We start from the raw sequence: 27,355 nt of genomic DNA, 5'->3' as shown, positions 1-27,355 counted from the left end.
TATTTTTATTGGGTCCATTGTATGATGCGTCCGGATCCGGATAGCATGCATGGAATGTACGGATAACACTGCCTGCAGAAATCGATTGCCCATGTCTCGTGTGCGAGCCGGCGAGGCTGCGTGGGCCAAGATGCCTAAAGTGGTATGGGAGAATGCTGTCGTTTGGGGGGGGCGACGTTCTTGTCTATGTAGAATGCGGAGTTCTTCGCGCTGACGTATGGCGCTGTCGTAACCCAGGCATGTGACCTTGTGCGCATGTGATAAGCTGATCGTCTCCGTCTTGCAGCTCATCAAGGACTTCGAGGACTTGAAGGAAGTGAATTCGCAGCTTGAGAAGATGGGCTACAACATTGGCATCCGTCTCATTGACGAATTCCTTGCAAAGTCGGGTGTCGCGGCGTGTGCGGACTTCAAGGAGACCGCTGACGTCATTGCCAAAGTCGCGTTCAAGATGTTTTTGGGCATCAACGTCGACGTCGCACCCACAGACATGCCCAATGTCTGCTCGCTCGTGCTGTACGAGAATCCGTTCTCTGGTACGTCGATGCGTCATCTCAACTGCGATTTATATTGAAGTATAGAGTTCGTTGAGCTCCCGCCCCAGGCACACGGTGTCCTCGCGTACTCCAATATCCTGTGCGGCGTCCTGCGCGGTGCCCTCGAGATGGTACGCTCGCACTTTGACCTTGGATGCTTCACTTTATGCACACACAGGTCCAAATGCGCGTGGAAGCCAAATTCACCAAGGACACACTTCAGGGCGACGACGTGACGGAGATCCGGTACCTCGTTGCCAAGCTCGACCTCTCTCTCCATTGACTTTTCACGTAGATTGGAGCTCAAGGGGATGATCGAAGAGGCAATGGGCGACGAGTACAAGGAAGAGTAGGAGATGACTTCGCGTCGGTCCCACGCACCATCCCGCGTGCCAAGGTGATACGTAGGTAGTCTCTACATCACAACAACAAGCATCGAGAACGAGGAGATTGCTTCACCGCGCACATTGTTTGTCCATCAACTGAGGAGACACGCGTCAAGCAAACGTAATGGTTTTTTAGTTGAAATAGGGCCCCGGAAGCACATTAGCGCTGATACGAGATAACACTGGCGCGAACCTCTTACTGGATCTTGCCCGAGGCTTCCTTGGCGGCGTCCGTGGCCTTCTTCAAGGCGGCGTCGATCTTCTCGACCTGGGGCATCAAGTTGGGCTTGATGAGCGACTGGTAGATCGTGTTGGCGCCGAGCGTCGACGGGTGGTAGCAGTAGACAAGGAAGGCGATCTTGAGGAAGAAGTAGAACGGAATCCACGAGAGGAAGATGTCCGTAAACTGCTCCGTGAGGTTAAAGGCCGAGTACACGACCCAGTAGGTGAGCCACTGCGTGTCATCGTTCGAGTTGTCCGTGTTGAGCGCCTTGAACGACATGTACGCGGGGTAGATGAAGCCGACGAGGTTCGAGATGAGGCTGGCGCCGCCGATGACGAAGAGGAGAACACCGGCAACGAGGGCGCCCACAAGGAAGATGTAGAACTTCTCGACGCCGATCTGAGCCTCGAGCTCGTTGAGCTTCTCGTAGCGGTCAAGGCGCTTGGTGATCTTCTCCTTGTAGTGCAGCAGCTGATCCATGATGCTTCTTCCTTCTCGGCAACTTGCAAAGTGATGTCCGACGAGCCACACACGCCAGGCCCTCCGTATCCGGATTCCCGTTCTTTTTTCGACCCCATACACAAATAGAGGTCAAGCTGTGAAATCCTGTCGGAGTCATCCGGATATGCCGGGATGGCATTAGATTTGGAGGGTTTGGGGTATTTTGGGACGCGCGGTTCAACGTCGTCGCCATTTTGATTCAGCGCATTCTAGTACCTAACCGCTTGGCAGTCTCTTGCTGTACGTCTCGTGTGTTGAAGGGAGTCGGTGATGCTTGGTGACACGCAGGCGGTGTTGGCATGTTGCAACGGCAAGACAGGCGAGAGGTTCTCGGGGCAGAGAATCATCTTCGCGTCGAAATGCAGGCCGTTTCATCAAATTACGGGAAAGTTCTGCAAAAGTAGCTCCAAAATAGTCGTCGGAATTTTAGCCAATTGCAAGTGATATCCACCAATTTAAGGCGATCTCGCTTCTGGATTGGCGGAGGCACCGTTCACGAAACAAAATGTCGGCGTTTGATTGGAACCGTCCAGGTGTGTGGGACCGCCCCTTTCTTGAACGACACCCAAGAATAGCGCGCGCTTTTGCCACGAAGCGCGTCTTTTCCGAGGGTTTTGAGGTGCGAGCTTGCAGTGTGAGCAAAGACAAATGCCCCAAGGCGCTCGAGTAGCACAAACGAGCTCTGGACGCAGCTTGGCGCTTGGTTCGTACCACGTTGTTTGTGTTGTTACCAGTGTCGACCTTGCGTTGATCCAAGTTGGTTGGGTGCTTGGCACGCACGTGCAGGCAAATGCAAAACCTGTGACATCAACCATTGCACGACTTCTGCCCTCGATGCCTTACTGCACGAGGTTCTTAGTGCTGTAGGCTCGTCGATGCTAGCCCTCGCGATGCCGGCTCTTCGGTTGGATTTGGGCATCGCAGACCAAGTGCTTATTTTCGGCACACGACTCCATCGCGCCGAATTAGACGAGTATCCTCGCTTGACTCGGCTTTTGTATGGCCCCGACAGTCGATCGATGCTGGCGTGCTTCCTCGCATCGGCAGCTGTTGGGCTTGTCGCGAGCTTGGACGTTTGCTCGATTGGCAGCAGTGCAGCCATGGTCACGACGGATCGCCTCTTCCGCCACATCGAGCTCCACGCAGCCAAAGCCGGCGCATGGGGCCGCGTCCTCGACGCCGGCACGGGCGACCACTCGCTCAACTGGCTCAAGACGCTGCCCATCGACAGTATTGTCGCCGTCACGGGCGACACGACGCGCGCTGTGGGCCTCCGCGAGAAATTCCCGCAGCCGCACATTGAAGTTCTCGCTGGCAACTGGAACGACCCTACCTTTCTGAAGGACCAAGTCTTTGACGTGATTGTTGCCGACTACCTTGTGGGCGCGATCGAGGGTCACGCGCCTTACTACCAAGACGAGATCTTTCCTCGTCTCATGCCGCTACTGGCGCCTGGCGGCCGGCTGTATGTTGCGGGTCTGCAGCCCATAACAATGAGTGTTCCAAGCGGACGTGCGCTCTCGACCCAAGACAAGCTCGTTTTGGAGATGGCGCGGACGCGCGATGCATGCATCCTCTTAGCCGGCCACCGCACATACCGCGAATTTCCCCTGGATTGGGTCCTGCGCCAGCTGGAACGCTCGGGTCTCTCTGTCGAGTCAAAGGCGCAGTTTGCGAACGTGTACACAGCAACGACCATCAAGCGACAGGTAATGAAAAGCCAGGACATATGCAAGCACGTGACGACGTGCATCATTCTAGGTGCAAGTTGGCCGCACGAAGCTCCCACTTGTTCAAGACGCCATGTTGGCCAAGTCCATGGGCAAGTACCTCGACAAGCTTGACCAGCAAGCTGACGATGCGACCCGTGACGGGTCGTTCGAGTTTGGCTTTGATTATGTCGTTGCCGCGACTAACTAAGCCTACTGAATAAAAATATTCACACGGTTGAACGCAGCGTTGTTTGAACTAACATGTATACCGGTAAATGAACTTGCTATCTGACACTCGGGCACCCTGCCCCCATCGCAAGAAGCCTATCAAGCAGTCGGTCTTTGGCGCCGGACCCCGATTGGAGCTGCAAAAGCTCGACCACAGCCGTGTGTTGTGCGAACTGCGCGGCCTGTGTGGCTGTGGCCCCGCTCGCATCCACCGCGCCCACGACGTCGCATAGAAGATCGTAGCGCATGAAAACTCGGACACACTCGATGTGGCCTGCTTCCGCTACGATGCACACGCATTTTCACTCTAGTCGCTGTACGGACGACGTACCAGCCAGGTGCAAAGCCGTCTGACGCATCTACGTTGTCGAATTGAGCCAGCGGAATGACCAGACAACCCATTCGTCTACGTGTTTGGTAACGGCGCCAAGCTGCGCACCAGCTTGAAGAAGTATGTCGGCAATCTTGTGATACCCCATTTGGCCTGCGATATGCAGGGGCGTGAGCGCGTCGCCCTAGAGATTATTTTTGCGTCCTCTTTGGTGTACCTATATTGCCCTACATTAGTCGTTGGCGAGGGCAGTGCGTCGCAGCTTGCAAGCTCTTGCACAGTTTCCAAAGACCCCGACTCGACTGCATAGTGCATAGCGCGCCGACCTCCCTGCAGTACGCTTCAAGTCGATGCCAAAAGAGCAACTTGTCAGTACCGCCGCCTCAATCTCAGTGTCTGCGCCAAAGCGCAACAGCTCACGAACGATACCGGCTTGACCATGCCGTGCAGCGCAGTGCAACACCGTGTAGCCTTCCTACGTGAGCGTTTGTAGTCTTTCATCATGGCCGGACGCACCGAACTGAGCTCATTCACTTCAAAGCCGTGCTCGACCATGTCGGCAACTTGCTCGGGCCGCGTATGCTTGGAGAGGTCTGCGTGTAGCAGGAGCGCTTTCGTCGTTACCTTCTTGGCGAGGCTCTTGACCGCATGGCGCCGAGGCCGCCCACAACACAGACAGGGGCCGTCATGTGTGGCAGGGTTCATCTTCGTACAGAGATGACATACCCATCCTCGCGTCGTCATTGCCCGAGTGCAAAACTTGCGACTGAACGATACGATCAAGATGGCGACCTTGTGCCAAGAACACGCAACACAAAATTGAAGTGCGTGGTCATGACGATCTATCAATAGCGGCACTCCATACGTGAGCGTTGATGACGGTGAACGGCCCCAACGCCCTCACACCGTCGCTGCTGACGTGTCTATCATAACTGCATTGCAACAACCATGGCCATCAAGCGCAGCATTGAGACGGCAATGCTTGACGTGCCAAGCACATCACTTTTCTCTCCAGGGAACAATGCGACAACGATGCTCAATACGGACGACGCCCATGAGGCGAAGCGTCTCCGGCCCAAAAACGTACATGGCTACAGCCTCGGTGACATCAAGAACATGGCCCACATCTCTAAATGGATTCAATACTACTTTGAATGAGCTCAAATAAGCTGGGTGCCCGACGTTCGAAACTCGAGGTCTTCGAGGAGTCGTCGTCGCTCCGTGAGGTATTCGAGCGCTTTCTTGGACGTCTGACGGACTTGGAGGCCCTCGGCCGTGTACAGGCACGCCTTACCTTGGAGGAAACGCACGAGTACACTGGTATCCATTTCTGCGTGACTACATATATTGTAAGAGCACCGCGAGACCCAGAGCACGTACCTTGTCGCTTTGATGGTCTCAATCGCGCCGAGCAAGCCTTCCATGTTCGTAATGCGTTTCCACATGAGTCGCTGGCGGTCCGAGTAGAGCTGATAGCAGGCTTCGCACGCTTGGCCACGGCTTGGGCGCCGGTTCAGCATCGGTTCTCGGGCGCACGCGCGCGAGTATACTTGATACCTAGCATCTCATTCATCTTTGGTTCGATCTCAACATCGTAGATACCATTGTGTTTCTTCGTTGTAGTAGATGCCAAATGTTGGCGCGGGAATGATAAAGCGCTGGAACGCCTTCAAGTGCGCCTGAACGGTCTGACACTTCTCGAACGGAATCGCGCCGGGACAGGACCCAACCATTTCGCGCCCCATGCACCCCGCGATTGGCTTTTCCTTCTTCTTCTTGCGCGAGGACGGCTCGGACTGTGGCGGTAGCGGCCGCTTGATGGGCACGATGGGGTGCATGCGCGTCGTTGCGTCGGCGCTTGGCTGCTGGACATGCGGTGGTGGCGGCATCGCTTGATGGGGCTGCAGCTGATGCATCTGCTGCGGCATTTGCGGAGCGTAGCCCTGAGGTATGTAATTGGCGGCCTGCATGTTGAGCACGGGCTGCGGTTGCAATTGTGCTTGATGGTGTCCATTGTTGCTGTACGCCGAATGCTGAGCTTGTGACTGCGGTCGTGGTGCAGCGTTCGGCGCGATGTTTCGCGGCTTTGGGGCGACGCCTTGCGGCACGATATCGGGGTACGACGCCATAAGGTCGGCATACGGAGTGGGCTCCGTCGCGCTTACCGACTGCTTGTGTGCCGAGTTGCGGGCCTTGTGACGCTCCCACGCGGCGACGCGAAATGGAGCATTCATACGAACGATGCGGGATCCATTGCGCGCCTTATCGAGCTCTGAGCAGATGCGGCACACGATGTACATGCCGTCGGCGTCCAGCTGCTCGATGTCGGAGTCGCTGTGCACGGCGAGCGGCCACGCTCGGGGCACTGGCTCAACTGGCGGTGCCACTTGGCGCTGTCCGTAGTTGGCATTTGGGTTCGGGAACATGCCATTGGCCTGCGGCAAGCTGCTGGCCGTGAGGAGCGTCCGCATCGCAGCGTTGCCGCCCCCGTCGTGTTGCATGACGATGACGCACTGGCTACGAAGGCAAACTTGAATCGCTTCGATTGGTCCAAAATCGAAGTTCGAAGCTCTTGCGTGAAATTTGCCGTACGATGAGCTGATGGAACATGCAATCCAAGTGCAGATCCAAGTGGAGGTTCAAAGGGCCAAGCGATTTCGACACTAGTAGCCTGCTCGGACTCGGAATATAGTAAATCAATTTGCATCAAACAAGAATGAATCGAATCACTAGAGCATTGAGTCTTGCGGCGATGGGTAGATGGCGGACAAGCCATTGAAGGCGCAGTGCCGCGGCCCCGAGTGAAACGACACAATGTCAGCGTCGGGGCAAAAGTTTTGGCTGTGCTTCATGAGTCCTTGGTTCATTTTCTAAACGCAACATTAGAGTACGAACATTTGGATAGCGCTGACTTTGAGAAAGCAGCGGTACTCGACAACACTTGACAAGTCGACGTGGCCCACGAGACGCTTTGGAATACCCCGCAAGATGCATTCGCCGGTCCACTCGTTCGAAACGCTAGGATCCAGCGCTTGCATGGCCTGCGATGACTCCATGAATGCGACAAGCTATTTGGCTACGTACCCTCTTGATGCGCTCAATCTCCACCCGCCCCGTGTTGTGCGTGTCGGCTTCGTGGAGTTTTCTATCACGGAATACGTGCTGCAAAGCTACAACGCGTGTACTTACCGTTCAAGGAGCGCGAGGTAGTCTTGGATTTCCTTAAAGTGCTGCGTCCGTAGCGTCTTGAGAAAGTACCCACGCTTGGGCTTGGGCTTGGTCGGCAAGAGGTCGTCGAGTAGCACCATCGCTTCGTCAGGCGCAATGTGCACCTTGTCCTTCGGGCGCAATCGCTCAAAGATGAGTGCTTTCTCGATTGACTTGAGCTGCAGCGGTGTCTTGAGAGGGAAAAAGTTGTGCAAAGTCAAGAGCGCATCCTTCTACATACCCCACGTGAGACAACGTGCGATTGATCGGCCTTACGAGGAAGAGTCGCTTCGGCTCGGTCTTCCACGTGGCGTCCAAGTAGGACTCGTTGAGTCGCATCTACAATGAGCGACACGATACGCATGAACGCAACAAAGCCGGTACGAACGAGCACAAGTCGACACGCACTAAGCATGGCCTCTTGATCCTCGTAGATAGCTTCCGAGACCGCGCCAGTGAGAGTGAGAAGAAAGAGATCAACCTCGCTGTCCCACGAGTAGAGCTTTAGACCTATTGATGCAGAGTAAATCCTGTATTTATTCGATTTCGATCAAACCAACGTACTGTGAAGAATATTGTAACCCCACTCGGCGACAATGGTTTGGATTCCAAATTTGGTCTTTAGCACCTCGTAGAGGTAATCGTCCTATCAAAAGCCTCGTGAAACCAAGTATGTATGTACGATTCAAGACATACGAGAGCAATGTGATTGCCCATATGCGCTTCCTTGACACGCTTTCCAGTCCAGACGGTTCGAATGATGCGCTACTCGAAGCATCTCGTTCTTCAAGAGTGACTGGAATGCGGAGCGGACCTCGAGCTCCGTTTTGGTCATATGCCGATTGCGAACCTTGCCCGTGTGCCGTAGGAACTGGGGCACCTCTGGGGTACTTCCGAGGGCCAGAATGTACTCTTTAGCTGGCGGGTCGATTGTTGGGTCAGACAAACTCGCGCGCCGAACTGCCGATACACTGTGAACAGCAGCAACAAAGTTGGCTTTTGCGTGGCTCATGAGGTTTTTCTTCGAAACTGGTGACCCGGGGCTCGTTGACCGCTGCTTCTTCTCCTTCCGCATTAGAAACTCCATGTGATTCTGGAGCGAATTGAGCTCCAGGCGCGCGTCTTCTGTTTGGTTTGTCAACTATTCACAAGCGCATTATTCGGAGGAGTGAAATCACAGTGTTGCACGCACGCGCGCGAGCTCCAAGCTCATGCCGCAGTCGCCTTGGATACGTTGCAGCCAATGGCACATTTCGTTCACAAAGCGTTGGCTACGACCGACAAGACCGTTCTTGTTGGAGAGAATGAGTGTCTACGCCTATGTGATACGAGCACTGCGGCACCAAACGCAACCTTGGTGCTCCACGCCGTGTGGTTCTTTGGGTCAACGTAGGCGACTTCGGGAAGAAAGTGAAACACGCTGTCCCAGCTTGGCCGCGGCGAGTGGCTTCGCTGGAGGTCGAGTGTGCCTTCGACGAGCTCCGCTTTCTCGATCTCTGCGAGGCGCAGACTTTCCTATGCCACCTATGTCCCTTGGATAAATACTCGTATGTACGAACTTGGATGTTGCCGATTGTTGCATGGTCCGCAACGAGCTGGGCCTTGAGTTCCGTCATCTTGTACTCAATCGAATGGCTCGTTTCGAGCAAGCGGGCATATTCTACCCCAGCATCCAGTGCTGAATCGGCCACTGAACGGCGAAAATACCTGTCTTGAGACTATGCACGGACGCAAGCATCGCTTGGTCGAGTTTGTCCTTGAGCTTTTGCTCGTGCAACGACTTTAGCGTCGATTGGCACTCATCTTGCACGACCGAGGACTTGGCTGAAATCTCCACCGAAATGGACTTGGCCTCGTCGTAGGTAGTGCGCGCGGCCGCAATCCTCGCGTCAATTGCCGCTTCGTCGGTCAGCAGCTGCTCGTAAATGTTGTCTTCGGCCGCCACGAGTCGCTTCTCATTAGCCAATTGATCCTGCAGACACCAGTATAAAGGCTTAGCACATGTGTGCACGGGATCACCAACCTGGAGCTCAGCCTGGCGCGTCTTGGCGCGGCCAATCTCGGCTTGGAGGTCGCGAGCACGCTGCCGCTTGTGGATATACTGTGCCTTCTACACATCTGAGCAAAGTCGTCAGATTGACAGATCACCAACCGCTTGCTTGAGCTCGATAGTGACGTTGGCGAGCTCCGTCTCGAGCGGCTCGTTGTTCACTTGACGTAGCAAGTGGCAAAACTCAAAGCCCCGCGTCGGCGTCTCGGTCGTGTAAATCGCAGTGCACAATATATCGCGAATCTATGTGCGGCTCGATACAATTACACGCCGGAGATCGTACGTGTTGCAAGACGGCGCGCACGGGTGAGTCGGCCTGTGCAAGCTGCTGCAGGACGCCAAAGTACCAGTATAGCTTGTCGACCGGGCTACGGCGACAAATTGCGCACTCGTAATCTGCGTTCGAGGTACCGGAGACACGTGTGCGCCGTGTCGGTGTCAAAAGCAGCGATTACGTGGCCGAGCATCTCGTGGTGGGCAGCGTCGACGGGCGAAAACACGCTGGGTTTCGTGCGAAACATGACGAGGCTGGGTTTCTCCCGCTCCCGCGCGCTGAGACTGACGGGGTCTTGCCACCGCTTGGACGAGCGCTCAAACAGCTGGGACGGCTGTGTCGGTGGTGGCAATGCCAGCCGTGGCAAGCTCTCATCGTCCGCCGACCGCGTCATCGATGAGGAGAAGCCCGTTTACGCTAAAAATAGTGCCAGAGCCAGAGGCTATGACGTGGCACCTCCACATACTCCCACGGTCGCACGCAAGATTCATGACACTAGAAGCGTCATTGATGCCTCGCCCGTATCGTAGCTAATGCTTGCAACAGGAGCACTGTACGGGGGATATTTCATGGACCCGTTATCCCTCCGAGTCCTCTATGGCCTCCCTGCGACGCCGCGATGCCACACACGGTGCCGCGCTTGACCACAGACGCGGTGGTATGATCATCCGTGAGCGACGACGAACGCTCGCTTCTCGTCGGCTCGTTACCAATGCGCCTGACGATCGCCGTGGCGCCGATGAAACGGTGGTTTTTCCGGATACGACCATCTGGCACCGCCGTCGCGCAACACGGCGCAGTTTCCCGTAGGCCATGAACCGCGCCCTCGCTTGCTTCCGTTGTTGCCGACAGAGTCCGCCGCCGCCGGACGAAGAGCTCTACACAATTCTGCGCAGTGACATTGCAGCCGACTACGAGCTCCTCGACATGATCGGCCAGGGTAAAACGTGCGTTGTGGTGCGCGCCAGAGCAAAAGCGATGGGTACCGTCGTTGCAGTCAAACGGATTGCCACGGAGTATTTGAGCACGCCGAGCCGCGTCGATGCGCTCTCGACCGAGCTGCAAGTGCTCTCGTCCGTGCGCGGGCACCCGCACATGCTGTCGCTGGTCGCCGTGTACCAAGACGACGCGTTCGTCTCGATCGTCACCGAGTACATCAAGGCGGGTCACGTCTTTGACGTCTTCCAAGAGCAGTCGAGCGTCACGGAGCACACGATCCGGTGCATTGTGCGCGAGGTTGTCGACGTGCTCGTCGAGCTACACAAGAAGGGCATCACCCACCGCGACATCAAGCCCGAGAACATCCTCCTCGACGCCGCGGGCCACGTGCGCGTCATCGACTTTGGCATTGCGCACACCGGTCGTGGAAAGAGCATGACGGGGCTCAACGGCACAGGACCTTTCCTCGCGCCCGAGGTGTTTTCGTCCACGTACACGAGCAAGGTCGACGTTTGGGCGCTCGGCGTCACCACGTTTGTACTCCTCACGGGCCACTTTCCGTTCGAAGCGCCGTTTATGTCGCAGATGGAAGACATGATCCGACTCGGGCAGTACAGCCTTCCGTCCGGCGCCCAGCTCTCCATGCACGCGCAGTCGTTCGTTGCGACCTGCCTTCTCACAGACGCCTCCAAGCGACCCTCGGCCAAAGCCCTCTTGTCGCACCCATGGCTCAACCTCAATACGACGCTCGTCGAGTACTCGACGCCGTTGCCGCAGCTGCCGTGCCTCCACGCGTACAGCACCAAAGGCCGGTGTCGACACCAGCTCACGCGGTGACGATGCCTCGACACAATAGACATAGTTATCTTATTCACCTACCCGCGTCTCTATTTCTACACTTCGAGCAGCTCTGTGAGCACGTGCAAAAGCGTGCCGGCGACGGCAATCAAAATCGGCGTGTCGACCGTGTGCGGCGACTTGGCTTCCGCGTACGTCACGACTGGCGGCAAGAGCGCCATCGTAGCAAACACCTGCGCGGGCGACGCAAAACTGGTATACCTGCTCAAAAAGCACAAAATTAGACCTCCGTCGTGCATCGTCGCGCGTACATGATGGCAGGCAGCGAGAGCGTACTGAGAAAGACCACAGCGCTGCCTTCAAAGCTGCGCGTGTAGCGCCGTTGTGAGAGGCAGCTCGAGGTCAAGTACTTGTGTCGCCCAAACGCAATGCCCACGGGCTCAGCGAGGCCGTCGCCAATGCACACGATAAGTACGATGAGGAGGAGGAAGCTGACGTTCTCGAAGACGGCGGAGAAGAGCGTCACAAGCCCAAACCCCGGCACCAAGTTGCCCGCGATAAGCCACTTTAACGTGTGCGGACGGTCCTCGGGCCGGTCGAGCGCGTTGAACTGCAGCATGCAGAGCCGCGACCTCTCGCGCAGCGGCTTGATCAGAAGGAGGAAACAAGCGAGCGTGCAGTAGTACGCCCACGCCATCTCGAGCGTCGGCGCTGCCGTGGCGCGCACGATAGGGCGAAGGAGCGGAATCAAGTATGCTGCAAAATGCTGCAGCTTGCGCGTGTAGTTGACCTAAGCATGCTCACATACACACTCCAAATGGCCAATGCGTGTCACCTTGAAAACCGAGTTGCGCGTTGTCATGACGTAGCCATAGTCGTCCACGATGCAGAAGAAGCGACAGACGACCCCGCCAAGAGTCGAGACGACGAGCATGCACATGATCTTGACGAGCTGCGAAAGCCAAAAGCCCGAGTCGGTAAAGAGACGCGGCTGCACGACGGACGTCGTGATCGAGAGGATGACAGCGCCGACGGCCATGCCAGCGACGAAGGCGAGGTCAAACGTAGTCGCCCAGGGTGCAGAATAGTCGCCCGCCACCTCGCCGGCGTAGATGATGTCGTCCGCGTCGGACTCGGTCTCGCTGAAGTCACTCAGAGACCCGTAGTTGGCGTGCTTGTCGAGGTGGAAGGACGCGTTTGGCGGCTTGTACACGACCCGCAGTAACACAAGAAGAAGCACCAGAGCCGCGAATGGCGGTGCAAGGAGACCCGCGGCCTGCGCGGCTGTCACGGCATGCGGCCAGCCCTCCTGCGTCATCGCTGCCACCGGTTCTGGCCAACCGGCACCCCAAGATCGCACACCTTCTACATGTCCCACCCAATATAGTGTAAAAGTCCGTCGTCCGCGGCCTTTCTGGCGCGCAGGCAAGGCACGACGGAAGCGGACGACCGACGTAAGCTCACAACCTAGCATGGCAAGAGTCCAGCAGCTAGCAGCAGCCAGGTCTTTCCTTGGTCCTTGCTGCATGTGTACCACAACGTTCGCAGGTGATAAATCACGGGAACGTGAAACTTTTCACACAGGGCTTTATGTGATAATCTGTTTTACACGCGCAGCGGAAATCGAGCGTTCTTCAAGCAATTTTCTGTTTCTTTTTTCCCGCGCTTGCAGTAGTATCCACGCACTAGTACGCGAGTAGCTCGGTCGCCGCCGACGCGCCGGAGAACCGATCTGGCCCCGCTCTGTCTGTCCATCGGCAGCCTCCTGCGTCACAATTCAGATTATGTATTCAAAAGGTACGTTAAACTACAAAAATAACACCACGCGAGTCCATTTTCACGCAACCGGAGGGGCCAGCAAAGCCGGATAAAGATTTGACGGGGCATCAACGGGGGCTCGTCGCGTTGCCGTCGTGGTCGTGGCCATGGGCGCGGCAGAACCCACCCTTGATCGAGCCCTTGTTACACGTCGGGACCTGGCAGTACGAGAAGCCGCCGTGCTTGCGGCAAAGACCCCCGCGCTGCGTGAGGTTCTGGCAGCCGGGCGATCGGCAGTACGTGACACCGCCGTGGTCACGGCAGAGACCCTTGGCATTGCTGACTTTGCTGCAGCCTTCGATCTTGCAGTAGGCGACACCACCATGGGACTTGCAAAGACCTCGCTTCTGGCGTGTTTTGTTGCAGCCCGGCACGCTGCAGTACGAGACGCCGCCGTGTGCAAAGCAGAGGCCGCTCTTCAACCGCTGCTTGGTGCAGCCTTGGACGATGCAGTAGTAGCGGCCACCATGAGCCGTGCACACACCTTCCTTGGTGACGAGCTTGTCGCAGCCGTCCATCTTGCACACGTAGCGGCCGCCGTGGCCCGAGCAGAGTCCGTAGCGGATGCTGATCTGGCCGCAGCCCTGGACCTTGCAGGGCTGGCGCTTCCGGACGCGGGGCGAGGTCTCAAGGCTGAGCTGGTGGTGCATCTCGAGGAGGATTGACGCGGCCGAGGGCTCGCCGGGGAAGACCGGGTTGAGCAGCAGCGGAATGTACGCATACTTGCGCGGTTCGACGTCGCACATGGCAAATCCAAAAGTGACCGCCAATCTCGGCTGCCCAGTGCAATAAAACGAGCCAATCGCCTTCGCGATCCCAAGGGCGCGGCCAATCACGCGCCAGGTTGCGGTTCCAAATGCAACTTGCTTGCCGTTGGGACCAAGAAGGCGAGGGTACGCACGATGCTACTACTACTATGAATAAGAACACGCGCGGGTCGCTTGGGCTGGTCTGCACCTGGAAGCGTCGCGTCACCGCCTGTTTTTTGCAGCACCGCAACTGCCGCCAACGCGGCTATGACCCAAGGCGCCGAGCCGTTCCCGAAGGGTCCAGACTGCCGCATCCGTGCAGCGGCACGTCGCCATCTGCCACCGCAACGACGACGCCGATTCAAAAGAATATAAAACGAGGTCGTGTGAGGCGGCTTATTACATGAGATGGTCCGCGTCCAAGTCGTGCTTGGCAAGCTCCTGGAGCATCGGGTCGTCGAAGAACTTGGAGACGTTCACTTCTTCGCTCAGGCCCTTGCGTCGGCGGGTCTTGACCATGAACTCGCGCGCGAGCGCATCCACGGGCGACGGCTCGAGAGGTCGCAGAATGATGTTGGCGTCCAGCGGGTCGCCTGAACACATGCAAATCGTTCATCGACCAATCCGACGCAAGCAACATCATACCTGGGACGAGCGCCCAGTGGTCAAACGTCTGCGTGCAGAACGCATGACCTTGCGTGAAGACACGGAGGTCCGTCTCGAAGCCAAAAGACTCGATAACGGGCAGGAAGCCGCGCACCGTGTACATCGGCGACCCTGCCTTGGGCGTGTCTTGCGTGATGTGGCCACGGCGGCGCGTCAGCACCTGGTACAACGTTGCGACCGTGTCAGCGGGGCACTGAATCTCGAGTGCGTACATCGGCTCCAAAAGCTACGCGGTGTGTTAGCATGTCCAAACGCCTTTCTACGATGCGTACCCGCGGCGTCGCCGTCAAGAACGAAGAGTACACGACACGGCGAGCCGTCGGAATGAGCTGGCCACCGGCACGGTGAATGGGCTCGTTTGCGAGGGATGCGTGGAGGATCTTGAACTTGCTGCTGCGGATCGGCTCGTCGCAGAGAGGGCCCTCGCGGCAGCCCCACTGGAAGCCTAATTATCGTGAGCCATCATGATGACACAGACTACCGTACCTTGCACAATCGAGTTTTTGACCGAGTTGAGCGCCTTCTTGTCGACCTCGGACGAGAGCGTGTCATCGATCAGTACGTTCGGGCCCTTTGCGTCCGGACCAAACGCCCAGACCGATCGCGCGGCGAGCACGTCCCATTGGTACTGGTTCTGGAAGAACTCGGCAACGTCTTTTTTCGGCCACTACACATCGTGCTCCTTCAGCCTTTAGCATCATAGACACGTCGTACGTCAAGGCTCACAACGCCCGCTTCAATGTCCTTGGCGAGACCGACGTCGAGGGGCTCGGCAATCATCGTGAGCTTGTTCTTTTGGTTGGGCGTCTCGGCAAAGCACCTATCGCAAGACATGAATCCTACGAGTTGAACAAGTGCAAACACATACTGCACTGATGACGTCTCAATGACCGTCTCACAGAAAGACGTGACAGGGTCAGCGACCTTGATCTCGATCTCCGAGTACATCTTGCGCAAGTCGTGCAAGATGCAGTCAGCCGCAAGCTCGCCCGTGCACAGAATCACATGCTCGCCCGACTCTTCGACCTTGGTCGTCACCAACGGGTAGCTCTTGCTGATTTTGCGCAGTCCCTCGAGCATCTTGGGGAGCTCGGACGGGTTCAGCGGCTCGACCGCGAGCTTGACGACGGCGCTCGTGCCGAAACGCTGCGCCAGCGGCGTGAAAATGCCCACGCGCTCGCTTTCCAATACGTCTTCGGATGCGTCAGTGATCGTCGCGCTGTTGATGATGCTGCTGTCGACGCCCTCGAGAAGGACCCAGTTGCCAGCGACAATGCGGTTGACGCGGACGCTATACCGACCTTGGCTGATACCGACGGCCTCGACAGTGCGCACACACATGTCTTCGTCGTCGTCGACACTGTAGCTGTCGCCGAGCACCTTGACGCGCTGGTTGGTCGTCACCGCGCCCGAGTAGACGCGACCGAACGCGCTGAACGTCGTACCATCCGTCGACGAGTAGAGCTTGACGATGTTGAGCATGAGCGGGCCCGTGGGGTCGCATGCCAGCATGGCGGCTGCCACCTTCGAGTCCATATCACCCGTGTAGAGCGACTTGACCTTGATGGCCGCCGTCTCGAGAGGCGACGGCACGTGTCGGGACACCATGTCGACAAACGAGCTTGCGGACCGCCCAAGAAACTGCGAGAGCACGAGTTTGAGGAGCGGACGCGGGTTCAGGTGCAAGTCTTCGCGACGCACGCGAAGCCCCAGGTCCCGCAGCGTCTTGGACAGAGTCGCCGTGTCCTCGCCCAACACCTACGATGACATGAATAAACACCTTGTCGTTTTGTAGTGACGCTGGCAACGCACCTGAGCGTAAATCTTGTAGATCGGCTCCAGAATGAACGACACGAACGAGCGCGGCGCGTTCTCGTACGGCTAACGCAAGCTTAGCGAATGCATCGGTCAAAGTTCAGAAACGCACCACTTTCTTCTTGAAGGTGCGCGTCGCGGGCGCGTAGTACATGTCGCCCCAAAGTCGCTTCGCAAGTTCCGTAGGGTTGACGCCGCGATGGATTTCGCTGTAGAGCTAGAAGCAGATTTGAGCTCTTGACGAAAGCGCTGAAGTGCGTACCCGAGAAAAAGATTCGAGCGAAAAGTGCCAGCCATGCTGTGCCGAAGCAAAGCAGACGTTACCGAGCTCCGGCGATACGCGCTTCGCCGGCTGCCCCAAGGGCGTGTGCGTCTCAATGATCTTGTTGACCTCTTCAATCGTGTGAAGAAGCTTGAAGTACGCGTCGGCCGGCGGCAACTTCAACTCGATGATGAGGCGGTCAACCTACAAGCGATATCGTTCGACTGGATGGTACATAGGTCCTGGTCTCACCTTGTTGACGATGAGCAAGATAGGGAGCTTCGAAAGAAGCGCTGCCTTGACAATGCGCTCCGTCTAGACAACACACATTAGCGAGGAGGCAAATCAGCAGTAGTGACGAACGTTCATCATGACGCCTTCGATAGCATCGACAACCAGCACCGCACCATCTGCGACCTGCATGGCAGCCGTCGTCTCGTCAGAAAAGTTGACGTGGCCCGGGCAGTCGATGATGTTCATGATAAACGACTTGCCGTTGCTGGACGGCAGCACGAGCGACACGGGCGTCGACTTGATACTGACCTTGCGAGCCTGCTCATCCATGCGGGTGTCCGTATACCGGCGCTCGAGCTCGACGGCCATCGCTTTCTTGGTCGCATCGGTCTGCTGGTCCTTCCACTTAACTTCGTGCGTCGCTTCGACAAGCAAATCCAAGAGGACGGTCTTGCCTGCGTGCAAGTCACCGACAACAGCCACGTTGCGCACCATGGATGGGTGGTCCATCAAGCTTGCCAAGAAATCGTTCGAGTACGTCGTCTTTGGTGGCTGCTCGGCGCTCGAGAACTCCTTGACCTTGACCGGAGCAACGAGCGGTGTCTCGATCGCTTGCGCATCTTCTTCCATCACCAGCACCTCGGCATCGCCAAAGACCTCTTCCGCGTCCGGGTAGTACTGCTTGTCTTCATGCAGCACGATCCGATGGTCTTCTTCGCGGTACGTCGACAAGGCCGAGGATGGCTCACGGCCCATGTTGTCATCGTCGTCGGCCTCCTGCCCGTGGGCAGCCTCGTCGTCGGAAGCGTCATCCTCTTGCTCGGACTCTTCGCGCTCTTCCTCGCTCTCCGAGTTGGAGTCATCTAGCTCCGGGCCAATGTAGTTGCCAAATTCATCGTACAACGACTCGCTCATGGCGTCCCGAGTTCAAAATGGAAGCAAAATGTGGTGAGGGACCATTTCCTCTATGAAAGCATTCCTCTGGATATGTATTCTTACAGGTACTCCATTCTAAAATATTATTCCCTTTCAGTGAGTGGCCCATACAAAACGCCAATGCATTTGGAATGGAGGGAAAATAATACAATAGGATACCTCGATGCGATCAGATTTTTGCTGGGTGGACAGGTGATTCAACGCGACCAACAGCGCAAGCAACCACCCATTGCCGCAAGACTGCCCTACTCGAGAAGCGAGACGAGCTTGTTTAACGTAAGCACGCACTGGCTTGGGTACCCGCTCGACTTGGTGCATCGATAGGCGCGCCTCAAAACTCGGCAAAGAAATGCTGGATTTGAAAATCAAAATGAATAGAAATATGTGGCTTTGGATATCAATACACTGTAATACAATGCGGAGAGCATTTGCAGCAAGGAACTGGCCAAACTAATCTTTCTTGAGCATCATCATCATGGAGGCGCGGATAAGCTGCGTGAACCAAACGCTCCTCGCCATCAAGGACGTTCCTGTGCGAAGAAGACATGTAGTATGCGAGGCTCAAGGAAGGCGTCCTAGGCGGAGGAGCCCGATGAAGTTGAGGTCCTCAACCTTCATGGCAACTGCATCCGGACCATGGATGGGCTGCAGCGCTTCCCCAAGTGCGTACTGTGCTCCTCCCATCCAAGTGCAGGTCCTCATATGGCAGCGTAGCCTCCGCGAGCTGTCGCTGTCGTCCAACTGGATCGAAGTACGATGGCGTGTATGGGATGTATTGATGACATGCGTAGGCTCCATCATACTCCGCGCTGCGGGGACTCGAGCACCTTACTGTCCTCGATCTCTCGGCCAACAGGTTGCTGCGATTGAGCTTCTTTAGTCTCATGGAAGCACAGGCTCGTAACGACGATGGGCATTCCAACGCTGCCTGCTCTCAAGGAGCTCTCCCTCGCTTACAACGCGTACACAACACCCATGTTGCGCGATCTCATGGATCCTACCAGGCTCACGGTTCTTGACGGTCTTCTCGACCCTCTCAAGCTGCCTCAACTGGAGATCCTGGATCTTCGTGACAACCAAATCGCTCACATTGACGACCTCCGACCGCTCTTTTACCTCCAGGTATGCCAAGGTCCTCGGAGCTCTCCTCAGCACTCTCTAGAATTTGCGAAGTCTCCGGCTGCAAACGTTTAGCAAGAGCCAATCGAATCCCGTGTGCTCGACGACAGCCTACCCCATCTCTCTGCTTGACGTGGGCCAAAGCGATTTGATTGTGACGGCTGACTCCGGTTCGTAGCAAATGTCGGCTCTCGATGTGCTCGACGACGAAGACGTCGAAGTGCTTCGCGAGATGGCAGCGCTGGCTATGCCCCGCTACAACACGCTTGCACAGGCCGTGCTGCGAAGGGCCGACGCAGCGTCGCCCGCTGCTTCTTCGCGCTCCGAGCCCGACGCGCTTGAAAGTCGCGTTCGGCGCCTCGAAGAGCGCAATCGATCGCCAGTCGCCAACAGCCTCCCAAAGCCACCGGTCTTGACAGAAATTGATGCAGAGATCAACCGCGCCAAGCAGAACCTTCGCGAGCTCCACCACCAAAGTTTGCGGAAGCGGCCTCCACCGATCAGTGTCTTTGTCGAGACCGAGACGCGTCACGGGTATCGTTTCCAGACCAAAGACGCTGACGATGACGTCGCCCCGTCACCGCCTGCTTCTCCAAAAAAGACTTTTCCAAGTTTAGCTCGTTGGGTGCACCAAGGCTCGCAGTGCATGCCAGAAGCGAGTGCTTGTGCCAGCCAAACGGATTTGACCAGCGACAAAATTGAGGCCCTCGAGTGCGATTTGGCGGTCATGACGACCCGAGCGCAAACAGCGGAAGATAGCGTGCTACAACTGACCGCAGCCAACTCCACTTTGACGTTCAACGTCGCAGACGTACAAGCCCAACTTCAAGCAGCTGAAAAGACACGAACTGCTGACGAAGACTATCAAGCACAACGCATGACAGGACTCCAAAAGAGCCATGTGGAAGTTGTCGAAGGACTCCAGGCTGACATTGACCGTGTCACGCAGCAGTTGGCGACAAGCCAAGCAAGCCTGCGCGCGTCTGAAGCACAAGTGGCCTACTGGATGCAAGAGCACAGTGCGCTCAAGGTTTTCACAACTTGAATGCGGGAACCCACTCATTTGGACGAATAGAGCAAAGACCTTGCCTTGGAGTTGGCTGTGGCAGAAGCAAAGGCTACACTGGATGCTGCAACAAAGACCCACGCCTCAGCCCTTCAAGACAAAATGCACGCGGTAGGAACACGCACCTAATGTGCAGACTGAATACGTGTTGTTGTAGCACACGATGGCCGTGCAGCAGTTAAGGCGCGAGCTTGCAGTACTCTTGCATGGGAATGCACTTGTTTTCATCGAATTCGTAGGATACGTCTGCGTCTTTGGAAGACGTGTACGCAAAGTATGCAGCCAAGGAGAAGGAAGTGGGGCATTTTGTGTTGCACGATATACTTGGTGACCATAGATGTAGGTACTGCAATTGCGCAATGCCGTCTTGGCCAAAACGAGCGACCTCGACTCTGGTACCTTTCGGCACCGCGAAGAATGGCAGCGTCGCGAGACTGAGTGGAAGCGCCAGGAGCAAATGCTGCTCCGGCACTCGGCGATAGCGGTGCAAGAAATGGAGCTCGAGTTTCGTCAGAAGCAGCAAGACTCAATTTTAAAGATCAAGCACCTACAACAAGCGCTGCAGGCACCAAACTACCCGACTCCACCGATTTTTGCTTTACAAACACGTATCCTAGAAAGCAATGGCCGATGGCAAGGCATGGGAGCTCAAGTCTTCGGCAGCAACGGGGCGTGTTGCAGACCTTTCAGCAAGCCATTCGACTCTTTCGTCCCAAGTACGGTGTCTCGAATCTCATTGTGATAATGGCGACGTCATAACGCTTTTGACGATTAGCTCCAGTCGATGAACAAGCGCGTAAAGAAGATGCAAGAGTCGTTCGAGCAGCAAATGACCGAGCTTCAAGATACCATCGATCATCTCGAGCACCAAGTCGACGATGAGCGCTCGCAGCGACTCGCCGCCGAAGAGGCAGCAGCCAGCGCACTGTCCAGGTCCGCGTCGACAGGCGATGTCATCGAAGCACTCGAGACACAACTCCGGGACGCCAACGCGCTCGTTCAAGTCAAGAACGTCATGCTGGACGACCAAAGTCGACTTCTTTTGGACGCCCGTCCGGAAAAGGACGCTTTGGTCGTCGCATTGGACGACATGCGGGGTCGCGTCGACGAGATAGAAGCAGCACTTGACGATAGCCTTGCAGCACAGGCCGAGATGGCAGAGTACCAGAGAGAGGTCGAGGCGCGTGCACGACAAGTCGAGTCGGAAGCCGCGCGGCTGCAAGACATGGATCGTATTCACGAGGAGCTCGCGACAAAGGAGGCGGCGCTCGAGTACCTCGAGGGTGAGCTCCATCACCTCCGCAAGACGGTCACCAAGCAAGAGGCTTGGAGCTCCGAAAAGATCGCGCAGCTTGAGACATCCGTACGTGCGTTCTGGACATGAGCGGTTTAAATCTATTTGTTGCACTAGCACACAGCGCGTCAAGCCGAGCTTAATACGCAGGCCGAGGCGCTGAAAAGCGAGGTTGGCAGCCTCGAAGCCAAGCTTAAAGTCGCAGCCCATCAGCTCCAAGCCGCAAAGCATCAACACCACCACATGCAGAAGCGCTTGTACGAGTACCAAACGCGCCTACAGTCGACCGAGCACGAGATGAAGGTCGTCCTTCTCCAGGTCCGTGCGGAAATGATGCCTCCACGATTCAACCGCAGTGTTCGTAGATGGAGAAGGAGCGTGATGCGAAGCGCCAGCACATGGACGAGATCGCGCGTCTCGTGCAAAAGATCCACGACGGAGCACCCTAGAGTTGCACGAACTGTCTATTATACACGTCTACGCCGAGTCCGAGTCGCTCTGCTGGTTGGTCTGCCGCGACGCCTTCTTGGTCTTTCGCGGCTTTCGCACGGGACTCATAATCGTATCGTACGTGTTGGGCACGGCGGCAGCGTTGTCGTCGTCGTCACTGTCCTGCACCTCGTTGCGGCCATCTTCGTCCGCTTGGTTGTCGACGCGCTTCACGACAAGCTTGTGATTGGGCCGGATTTCGCCGCGGTAACCCTTGGGAAAATAGGCGCGGTTGAACTCGCGCAGCTCGTCGATCGTCATGCCGTAGTGCGCAGCCACCGACTCGGGCGTCTCGCCGACCTGCACGATGTGGATTTGCTTGGTGAGCTTCACCTCGCCAATGTGCCGCATGCGGTCTTCCGCAGCCGAGTTGTGACCGACAACGAGTGCTTGACCAGGCACGAGGCGCGGTTTCATGCCGTTCGGGAACGCGCCCTTGTTCTTGAGCAGGAGGCGGGCCTTGGTTGTCTTGTGCTGGGCGCAGATCGCGTCGAATGTATCGTTGTGCGTTACAACGTGCATGATGGCGTGGGCGTCGACGTGGTTCGGGTCCGGAATCGTATTGATGACGCGGATGTGCAGCATTTGGCCAGGAAACATGATGCCCCGCTCGCCTTTCGGAAAGTACTGGCGGTTGTCGTTGCGGATCGCCTCCTCGGTCGTGTTGAACTCGAGCGCGATGCTCTTGACCGTGTCGCCGGACCGCACGACGTGCATCTGCCCCCAGCCTTGGTCGATGAACTCGGGCGGCGGCGGCAGCGACACGGCGAGCGGCTCGTCTACGATGAGCTCTTGGCCCGGGTACACGTTGTTGCTCTTGCCGCTAAAGACGATCGGGTTGAGCTCGCGGATCTTCTTCTCGGCCATGTTGGTCTTGGCCGCGATGCTGCTGAGCGTGTCGCCCTTCATCACCGAGTAGCGGAACGGCGCAGCGCTCTCGGCCGCTTGCTTCTTGTTGCCCCACGTCCCGTACATGCCGCCGAATCGAAAGTGGCACGCCCTCGCGGCCCGGCGTATCCGGATACCACGCCGCCCATCACTTCAACCGGGGTGTTTGCAACACGTGTTTCTTTTCTTTTTTTAAATCATACGCTCTTCATATTTTACATACAATATACTCGACAAGAGGAATAATAATAAGCACGGCTGTCGACTGCGAGCGTCGTTTTCGTATCCGGTAAAAAACAGTCTGCCTGGTGTTTGGTAAAAAACCGCGCCAACACAGCGCGACTGGTGACGACCAAGTAGTGATACATTAAGCGTCGCCACTGCGCACAGAGTACATCAGCTCACCGCAGACACGAAGCACGGTCCGGCCTTTTGGGTTCGGGGACGCCGAGCTGGGCCGACTACAGTCGAGCTTGGGTTTCCGGCGGACGCGTGAAGGGCGCGATGATGTTCCGTCGTACGACGTGACTACAGGTAGTGGCTGAGAGGACGCCGTATCTTGGTTGGGTTGCTCTGGGGGCGGAAGGCTGGAGTGGCGGTTAAGGTAAATCGACAGCGCCTTTTGTTGTGCAACGAGTCGCGTGGCTGGGGTCGGCGTGACGCCAGCAGGACTCGATTCCACGGGTAGAGGCTGTCGAATATGAATCGTCGCTGACCTCGGTCGCTGGTACGTGGCGGCCGGCAACGAAAGGAGCGGTGTCGCTATGCTAAGCTCGCAAGCCGTAGGAGTCGAGGTGGGTTGTGGCGCCACGGCTTGACTGCCAAAACTATTAGCAATCGGAGCCGCCAAAGGCAAGGCAGGGGTCGGCTTCGTGGACATAACTCGGTGTCGACTTGCCGACGAAATGCGCTGCGAAGCGGGCCAAAATCGTTGCGCTGCCTCGGGCTCGGTCTCTTGTACGCGTCGCGTTGGCCCGCAGGAGCTTGGCCTTTTCACTTTCTTTTTTCGCATCACCACTGGCGGCGGCTCGACGACCAGGTCGCAACGTGGCGGACATGACATCATTGCTTCTCTGCGAGCGAAAGGCTGATACTTTACTGGTCGTAGCTTGAGTTGCGCTGCCTAGATCATCGCGTGGCCGTGATAACACAAATACATCCATGAAATGAACCTCGTGGAGCATGTTGTTGGAGCGCGGTGTAATCGTAATTGGGGTCACCTAACCTGAGTTAGCCAGGCTGCCTAGAGCACACGGTCGGAACTACACCTGAATCAATGGCTCGTCGTCTGTCTCGGGTAACACGTTCTCGGTCCGATAGTACGATCGCAGAAGGTGGCTGCTCTCGACCCCGAACCGGCGGTCAAACGTCTCCGTCTCGAGCTCCGACGCGGTTTCTGTCGTCGGCGGCATGTTGGGCAAGACGCCGATGTGCTCTCCATAGTACTTCAAGTCGTCTGGCGTCAATCGAAACTTGCGCATGAGCGCCAGGATCGAGTCGGATGATGTCATGCCCTTTGAGCTGTGAAACCGTCGAGTGCACTTTCGGCGCGCCAAGAGTGAACGGTCGATCGTGAAGACGAACTAGAATTGTCGACGATAAATGCAAACTGATCGCGTCGACAATGAGCTATTCTTCACATCATTTACTGTACACTGGGTCCTCCTACCACTCGTTGCGGTCCCACCTTGTAAACTCAAACGTGCTGCCGTCGTGTACGTCAGGGCCGCGCTTTTCTTCGAGTGCGCGAAAGATGACCTTGTCGCCTGCCTCTTGGCTAATGAGTTCAAAGTCCCGAAAGCTCTGCTTCCGCGTGACAACGGGCGTTGGAGGTGCGGGCGCAGGAAACTCGTCGTCTGTGAGCAAGATCCCGCACTGATTTGAACGTCCCGCCCGACTGGACGAGCGCGAGACACTCGCTCGCGACGGCGGCCGCGACGAGTTCATAATTGCAGGCTTGGCCATTTGCACCACTTGAAATGGCGGGGCGTCCGTCGGTGTTTTTTTCACCGATGTCACAAACACCTTGTTCATGCGCATGGTCTTGAAACGCAGCTTGAGACGCTCCTCATCGGTGGCTTTCACGCGGGCGTCGTTGTTGCTGTCTTCACGCCGCAGCTCGTCGGTGGACGGCGCCTGCTTCAAGCACTGGATCGTCTTGAGCATCGTACCCACGGTCACGTCCATGCTTATGCGCGGTCGAAGTTGCTTTGCGTCTCGTGGTAGAAGCGTTCTCTCGGCCACTGGCTTGGGCTTTGGCGTTGGCTTTTCGAGGCTGAGCTTGGAACGCACGCCACTGAGCGACAAATCGTGCATGTTGCCTTCGATGCGGATGGGGCTCGCAACTGTGCGAGGACGAAGCACCTCAGGCTGCGGCCCTGTCATGCAAGCCCACGTCCCTTGGTCAAGACAAGAATAGATGCGCAGACATTTTTGCCCGTCACCAGGAGGATCGATGTTTCAATGTATCGAGCTCAATATGTTTTTATGTGAAGGAACGCTCGTATTTACAACGGATATGACACGAGGGAAAGAAGACAATACTATCGCTATGGACTAAACTACACGTTTTCGTGCTGAGAAGGGTGCCTTGGGCACGAGCATGTCCTTCTTGGGATTCGATCGTACCGGAGTGCGCGACTCGGTTCCCCACATTGCCAGTTGAATCACGGGCGGATTGTTCTGACGCGGGTGGCTTGCAGGCGATGGGCATTGACTCTCCTTCAAGTGGAAGAGGTGGTCAAACTTGCCGTGCCTTGACTTGCGCGGCGTCAATAATGACTGCATGCGTCGTATGTCCTTCTCTCTCATGTACGCTTCAATAGACTCGATCTTTTCGGCGAGGCGCTGGTTGGGCGTGCGCTGGTTGGGCTGCCCCACAGTTGGCAGCAGCATGCGTTGTTGCCGAATGCGTACGCCTTCCAACGACGGCGCAATATCTCCGCTGGGGCTCGTCGTCGCTGCCAGCGGTCGTTGCGCAATGCCTTGAGAGGCTTGTCGCGCCGACCGCAATGTGCCACACGCGCCAGTCGACGCCGGCCGAGGCTTTCTGGGGGCTTCTTGCACCACTTGCGGGCACGACTCGACACGTGTATCTGTGAACTCAACTACGAGATTCGCGGACGTGAGCTTACTCAAGACTATCTAACTGTACGGACATGTGCTCGGAAGAACCTCTCTTGAGCTCTAGATGATACATTGTCGCGTCGTTCCATGGTTGCATTCCTGTGAAGCCATACCTTGCGGAGTTTGTTCCGTAGCGCAGCTTCGAAATATGACTGTCTTGGCTAAAGCAGCACCTCCATTGCTCTCGATGTTCGCTGGGGGTCTCGTACTGTAGCAGCGGCAAGGCTTGGTCCCCGTTGAGGGGGCGTTGATGCAACATTTTGTTGGTGGCGCACATTGGGCTGTCGAAAGCTGGTCGTCAACTACGCAGCCAGTTCCCATCATTGTCGCAGCGAGCAATGCGACTGACTCACTTGCAACTCCTTGTGCACCGCCACTGTGCTTGGAAGGTAGCTTTTCAGTAGGAGACTCGAGTCAATGCCAAAGAGGCGATCGCTTGTCTCGTCATCTAGATCAGACTCGTCCTGGTCGGTGGGGTCCAAGGATGGCCGGCCTCCTCGCGGTGGTGTCATTTCGCGCATCGTCGGCCGAGCTAAATGCGGCGATGGGCACGGTTTCTGCGAGCGACTTTGACTCACGGAAACGCTTGGAGTAGAAAGTCCCGCACAAATAATCTTGTAGGGACCATTGCGAGATCGGCTCCAGCGCAACGACATAAATTGCAGCACTCACAGAACCGCCGCTCGTACAGGGTCGCATTTGCACGCCACAATTCAAGTCGACAATCAAATATCGGCGACCAAACCGACCCACCAAACAGCGCCGTGTCGAGTCTTTGACGAGCGATTGCACAAGCTGACGCATAAGCACGATGGTATTTCAAGAATTTGATCCGAGTCGACCTTGCTACGCCATCGCAGTGTCGTGCATGTCCTTGGTTAGGCCCACGAGGCAGCTTCGAGCGTAGGGCCACGTAGCAGCCATGAGCGCGTTCACATCGTACGACTGCATCGTTGCGGGATCAGACCGGCTCACATTGTAGAAGACGTTGTCGGGGATGCTGCGGAAGATGTACCTACGCGGAAGTATCGCATCGACCTGCGAGACGTCCGAACGTACGCCAGCTCGAACGGTCGATGGCCCAGGAGCACGACGCGCTCGCCCTCTGATAGAATGTGCGTATCTCCAAGCTCTATGCGTTGCGAGAACATGAGGTACGGCGCTCCAGGCTCGAGAATCGGGCATCGCACGCAAGAGGACGCGGTCGACGTAGGTCCCTTGTTTGCTCGTGCCGGTGAGTCGCGTGAGCAACCCACCCCCGACTGCGATCGTCTCGAGGTGGCAGTGGCAGCGCCCTAGGAGCTTGAGATGCGCTCGCTCCCGCGCCGTCGCCCCGCGGAACGGGTGCTTGAACATGCCCTTTCGGAGCGCAACGCCTTCGCCGTGGGGCCTGCGACCCATCGTCCTCGTGCTTCATGAGAGGAGATAGGGAGGTACATGAGGGGGATGATGGTCAACCCGGCTTCCCGGAGGCGGTCACGCGCATGGTCTGGGACGGCCGTGAGGTCCAAGAGCAGGAAGTTTGGCATCGCTTTGGCTCGGAAACTTTCAAAATGAACCCAGGAGCGAAGCGCACGACTGTCTATTGGCCAAAAAGATTTTGGAAACGCGCTGGGATTGGTGCATTTTCGAAAGATCCGCGGCCACGTCGCATGGAGCGCTTTGCACGATTCAACGCGACATGATGTGTGCAATTCAATACATTTGA

At 56.7% G+C, this 27,355-nt stretch overlaps 14 protein-coding genes across 16 annotated transcripts; 4 read left to right on the top strand and 10 right to left on the bottom strand.

Annotated features, from left to right (window-relative positions):
- Positions 1 to 82: 82 nt before the first annotated feature.
- On the top strand, positions 83 to 1,003 carry SDRG_00865 (hypothetical protein). Its single transcript, XM_008606367.1, has 6 exons — positions 83 to 142; positions 193 to 237; positions 287 to 536; positions 582 to 667; positions 715 to 782; positions 832 to 1,003. Exons 1-6 carry the CDS (start codon positions 92 to 94, stop codon positions 887 to 889), a joined length of 558 nt encoding a protein of 185 aa, XP_008604589.1. The 5' UTR covers positions 83 to 91; the 3' UTR covers positions 890 to 1,003.
- Positions 1,004 to 1,118: 115 nt separating this feature from the next.
- Positions 1,119 to 1,625, bottom strand: SDRG_00864 (hypothetical protein; the record flags this gene model as incomplete). The annotated part of the gene is made up of 1 exon (XM_008606366.1): positions 1,119 to 1,625. One exon carries the CDS (start codon positions 1,623 to 1,625, stop codon positions 1,119 to 1,121), a length of 507 nt encoding a protein of 168 aa, XP_008604588.1.
- Positions 1,626 to 2,508: 883 nt separating this feature from the next.
- On the top strand, positions 2,509 to 3,614 carry SDRG_00863 (hypothetical protein). The gene is made up of 2 exons (XM_008606365.1): positions 2,509 to 3,355; positions 3,408 to 3,614. The coding sequence occupies exons 1-2, from the start codon at positions 2,522 to 2,524 to the stop codon at positions 3,564 to 3,566; spliced, it is 993 nt and encodes a 330-aa protein (XP_008604587.1). The 5' UTR covers positions 2,509 to 2,521; the 3' UTR covers positions 3,567 to 3,614.
- Positions 3,615 to 5,034: 1,420 nt separating this feature from the next.
- On the bottom strand, positions 5,035 to 6,430 carry SDRG_00862 (hypothetical protein). Its single transcript, XM_008606364.1, has 3 exons — positions 5,520 to 6,430; positions 5,298 to 5,474; positions 5,035 to 5,255 (listed from the first exon to the last, which is right to left on the bottom strand). The coding sequence occupies exons 1-3, from the start codon at positions 6,416 to 6,418 to the stop codon at positions 5,078 to 5,080; spliced, it is 1,254 nt and encodes a 417-aa protein (XP_008604586.1). The 5' UTR covers positions 6,419 to 6,430; the 3' UTR covers positions 5,035 to 5,077.
- Positions 6,431 to 6,598: 168 nt separating this feature from the next.
- Positions 6,599 to 9,865, bottom strand: SDRG_00861 (hypothetical protein). The gene is made up of 17 exons (XM_008606363.1): positions 9,586 to 9,865; positions 9,458 to 9,542; positions 9,277 to 9,417; positions 9,148 to 9,234; positions 8,832 to 9,096; positions 8,684 to 8,784; positions 8,478 to 8,639; positions 8,317 to 8,436; positions 7,939 to 8,265; positions 7,821 to 7,889; positions 7,689 to 7,770; positions 7,513 to 7,634; positions 7,401 to 7,463; positions 7,107 to 7,357; positions 7,002 to 7,062; positions 6,830 to 6,958; positions 6,599 to 6,787 (listed from the first exon to the last, which is right to left on the bottom strand). Exons 1-17 carry the CDS (start codon positions 9,840 to 9,842, stop codon positions 6,647 to 6,649), a joined length of 2,463 nt encoding a protein of 820 aa, XP_008604585.1. The 5' UTR covers positions 9,843 to 9,865; the 3' UTR covers positions 6,599 to 6,646.
- Positions 9,866 to 10,261: 396 nt separating this feature from the next.
- Positions 10,262 to 11,224, top strand: SDRG_00860 (CAMK protein kinase; the record flags this gene model as incomplete). The annotated part of the gene is made up of 1 exon (XM_008606362.1): positions 10,262 to 11,224. The coding sequence occupies one exon, from the start codon at positions 10,262 to 10,264 to the stop codon at positions 11,222 to 11,224; it is 963 nt and encodes a 320-aa protein (XP_008604584.1).
- SDRG_00859 (hypothetical protein) lies at positions 11,196 to 12,545 on the bottom strand. Its single transcript, XM_008606361.1, has 3 exons — positions 12,021 to 12,545; positions 11,497 to 11,975; positions 11,196 to 11,446 (listed from the first exon to the last, which is right to left on the bottom strand). The coding sequence occupies exons 1-3, from the start codon at positions 12,501 to 12,503 to the stop codon at positions 11,281 to 11,283; spliced, it is 1,128 nt and encodes a 375-aa protein (XP_008604583.1). The 5' UTR covers positions 12,504 to 12,545; the 3' UTR covers positions 11,196 to 11,280.
- Positions 12,546 to 12,955: 410 nt separating this feature from the next.
- On the bottom strand, positions 12,956 to 14,102 carry SDRG_00858 (hypothetical protein). Its single transcript, XM_008606360.1, has 2 exons — positions 13,961 to 14,102; positions 12,956 to 13,914 (listed from the first exon to the last, which is right to left on the bottom strand). The coding sequence occupies exon 2, from the start codon at positions 13,747 to 13,749 to the stop codon at positions 13,072 to 13,074; it is 678 nt and encodes a 225-aa protein (XP_008604582.1). The 5' UTR covers positions 13,750 to 13,914; positions 13,961 to 14,102; the 3' UTR covers positions 12,956 to 13,071.
- Positions 14,103 to 14,113: 11 nt separating this feature from the next.
- Positions 14,114 to 17,684, bottom strand: SDRG_00857 (elongation factor 2). The gene is made up of 11 exons (XM_008606359.1): positions 16,859 to 17,684; positions 16,748 to 16,810; positions 16,496 to 16,699; positions 16,346 to 16,450; positions 16,231 to 16,299; positions 15,287 to 16,176; positions 15,133 to 15,238; positions 14,905 to 15,085; positions 14,691 to 14,863; positions 14,398 to 14,644; positions 14,114 to 14,345 (listed from the first exon to the last, which is right to left on the bottom strand). Exons 1-11 carry the CDS (start codon positions 17,642 to 17,644, stop codon positions 14,152 to 14,154), a joined length of 3,018 nt encoding a protein of 1,005 aa, XP_008604581.1. The 5' UTR covers positions 17,645 to 17,684; the 3' UTR covers positions 14,114 to 14,151.
- A 456-nt stretch (positions 17,685 to 18,140) lies between these two features.
- On the top strand, positions 18,141 to 21,801 carry SDRG_00856 (the record flags this gene model as incomplete). 2 transcript variants are annotated; one of them, XM_008606358.1, is made up of 16 exons in its annotated part: positions 18,141 to 18,197; positions 18,245 to 18,327; positions 18,380 to 18,416; positions 18,457 to 18,521; positions 18,562 to 18,627; positions 18,670 to 18,787; positions 18,828 to 18,917; positions 18,963 to 19,814; positions 19,860 to 19,961; positions 20,008 to 20,046; positions 20,090 to 20,146; positions 20,194 to 20,415; positions 20,468 to 20,566; positions 20,626 to 21,213; positions 21,262 to 21,462; positions 21,510 to 21,593. In XM_008606358.1, the coding sequence occupies exons 1-16, from the start codon at positions 18,141 to 18,143 to the stop codon at positions 21,591 to 21,593; spliced, it is 2,760 nt and encodes a 919-aa protein (XP_008604580.1). The 2 variants fall into 2 exon arrangements, with proteins under 2 accessions (XP_008604580.1, XP_008604579.1); XM_008606357.1 differs by lacking the exons at positions 18,141 to 18,197; positions 18,245 to 18,327; positions 18,380 to 18,416 and having other exon boundaries at positions 18,420 to 18,521; positions 21,510 to 21,801.
- Positions 21,529 to 22,613, bottom strand: SDRG_00855 (hypothetical protein). The gene has a single exon (XM_008606356.1). It carries the CDS (start codon positions 22,606 to 22,608, stop codon positions 21,622 to 21,624), a length of 987 nt encoding a protein of 328 aa, XP_008604578.1. The 5' UTR covers positions 22,609 to 22,613; the 3' UTR covers positions 21,529 to 21,621.
- A 1,170-nt stretch (positions 22,614 to 23,783) lies between these two features.
- Positions 23,784 to 24,038, bottom strand: SDRG_00854 (hypothetical protein; the record flags this gene model as incomplete). Its single annotated transcript, XM_008606355.1, has 1 exon — positions 23,784 to 24,038. The coding sequence occupies exon 1, from the start codon at positions 24,030 to 24,032 to the stop codon at positions 23,784 to 23,786; it is 249 nt and encodes an 82-aa protein (XP_008604577.1). The 5' UTR covers positions 24,033 to 24,038.
- A 96-nt stretch (positions 24,039 to 24,134) lies between these two features.
- Positions 24,135 to 24,921, bottom strand: SDRG_00853 (hypothetical protein). Its single transcript, XM_008606354.1, has one exon. It carries the CDS (start codon positions 24,904 to 24,906, stop codon positions 24,187 to 24,189), a length of 720 nt encoding a protein of 239 aa, XP_008604576.1. The 5' UTR covers positions 24,907 to 24,921; the 3' UTR covers positions 24,135 to 24,186.
- A 1,522-nt stretch (positions 24,922 to 26,443) lies between these two features.
- On the bottom strand, positions 26,444 to 27,209 carry SDRG_00852 (the record flags this gene model as incomplete). 2 transcript variants are annotated; one of them, XM_008606353.1, is made up of 4 exons in its annotated part: positions 27,085 to 27,176; positions 26,838 to 27,037; positions 26,707 to 26,779; positions 26,494 to 26,662 (listed from the first exon to the last, which is right to left on the bottom strand). In XM_008606353.1, exons 1-4 carry the CDS (start codon positions 27,174 to 27,176, stop codon positions 26,494 to 26,496), a joined length of 534 nt encoding a protein of 177 aa, XP_008604575.1. The 2 variants fall into 2 exon arrangements, with proteins under 2 accessions (XP_008604574.1, XP_008604575.1); XM_008606352.1 differs by having other exon boundaries at positions 26,444 to 26,662; positions 26,707 to 27,037; positions 27,085 to 27,209.
- Positions 27,210 to 27,355: the final 146 nt, after the last annotated feature.

This window comes from Saprolegnia diclina (assembly GCF_000281045.1).
Source record: "Saprolegnia diclina VS20 unplaced genomic scaffold supercont1.2, whole genome shotgun sequence".
NCBI lineage: Eukaryota > Oomycota > Saprolegniomycetes > Saprolegniales > Saprolegniaceae > Saprolegnia > Saprolegnia diclina.
The sequence above is the reverse complement of the archived record's forward strand: the minus strand, read 5'-3'. Positions and strand labels throughout refer to the sequence as shown.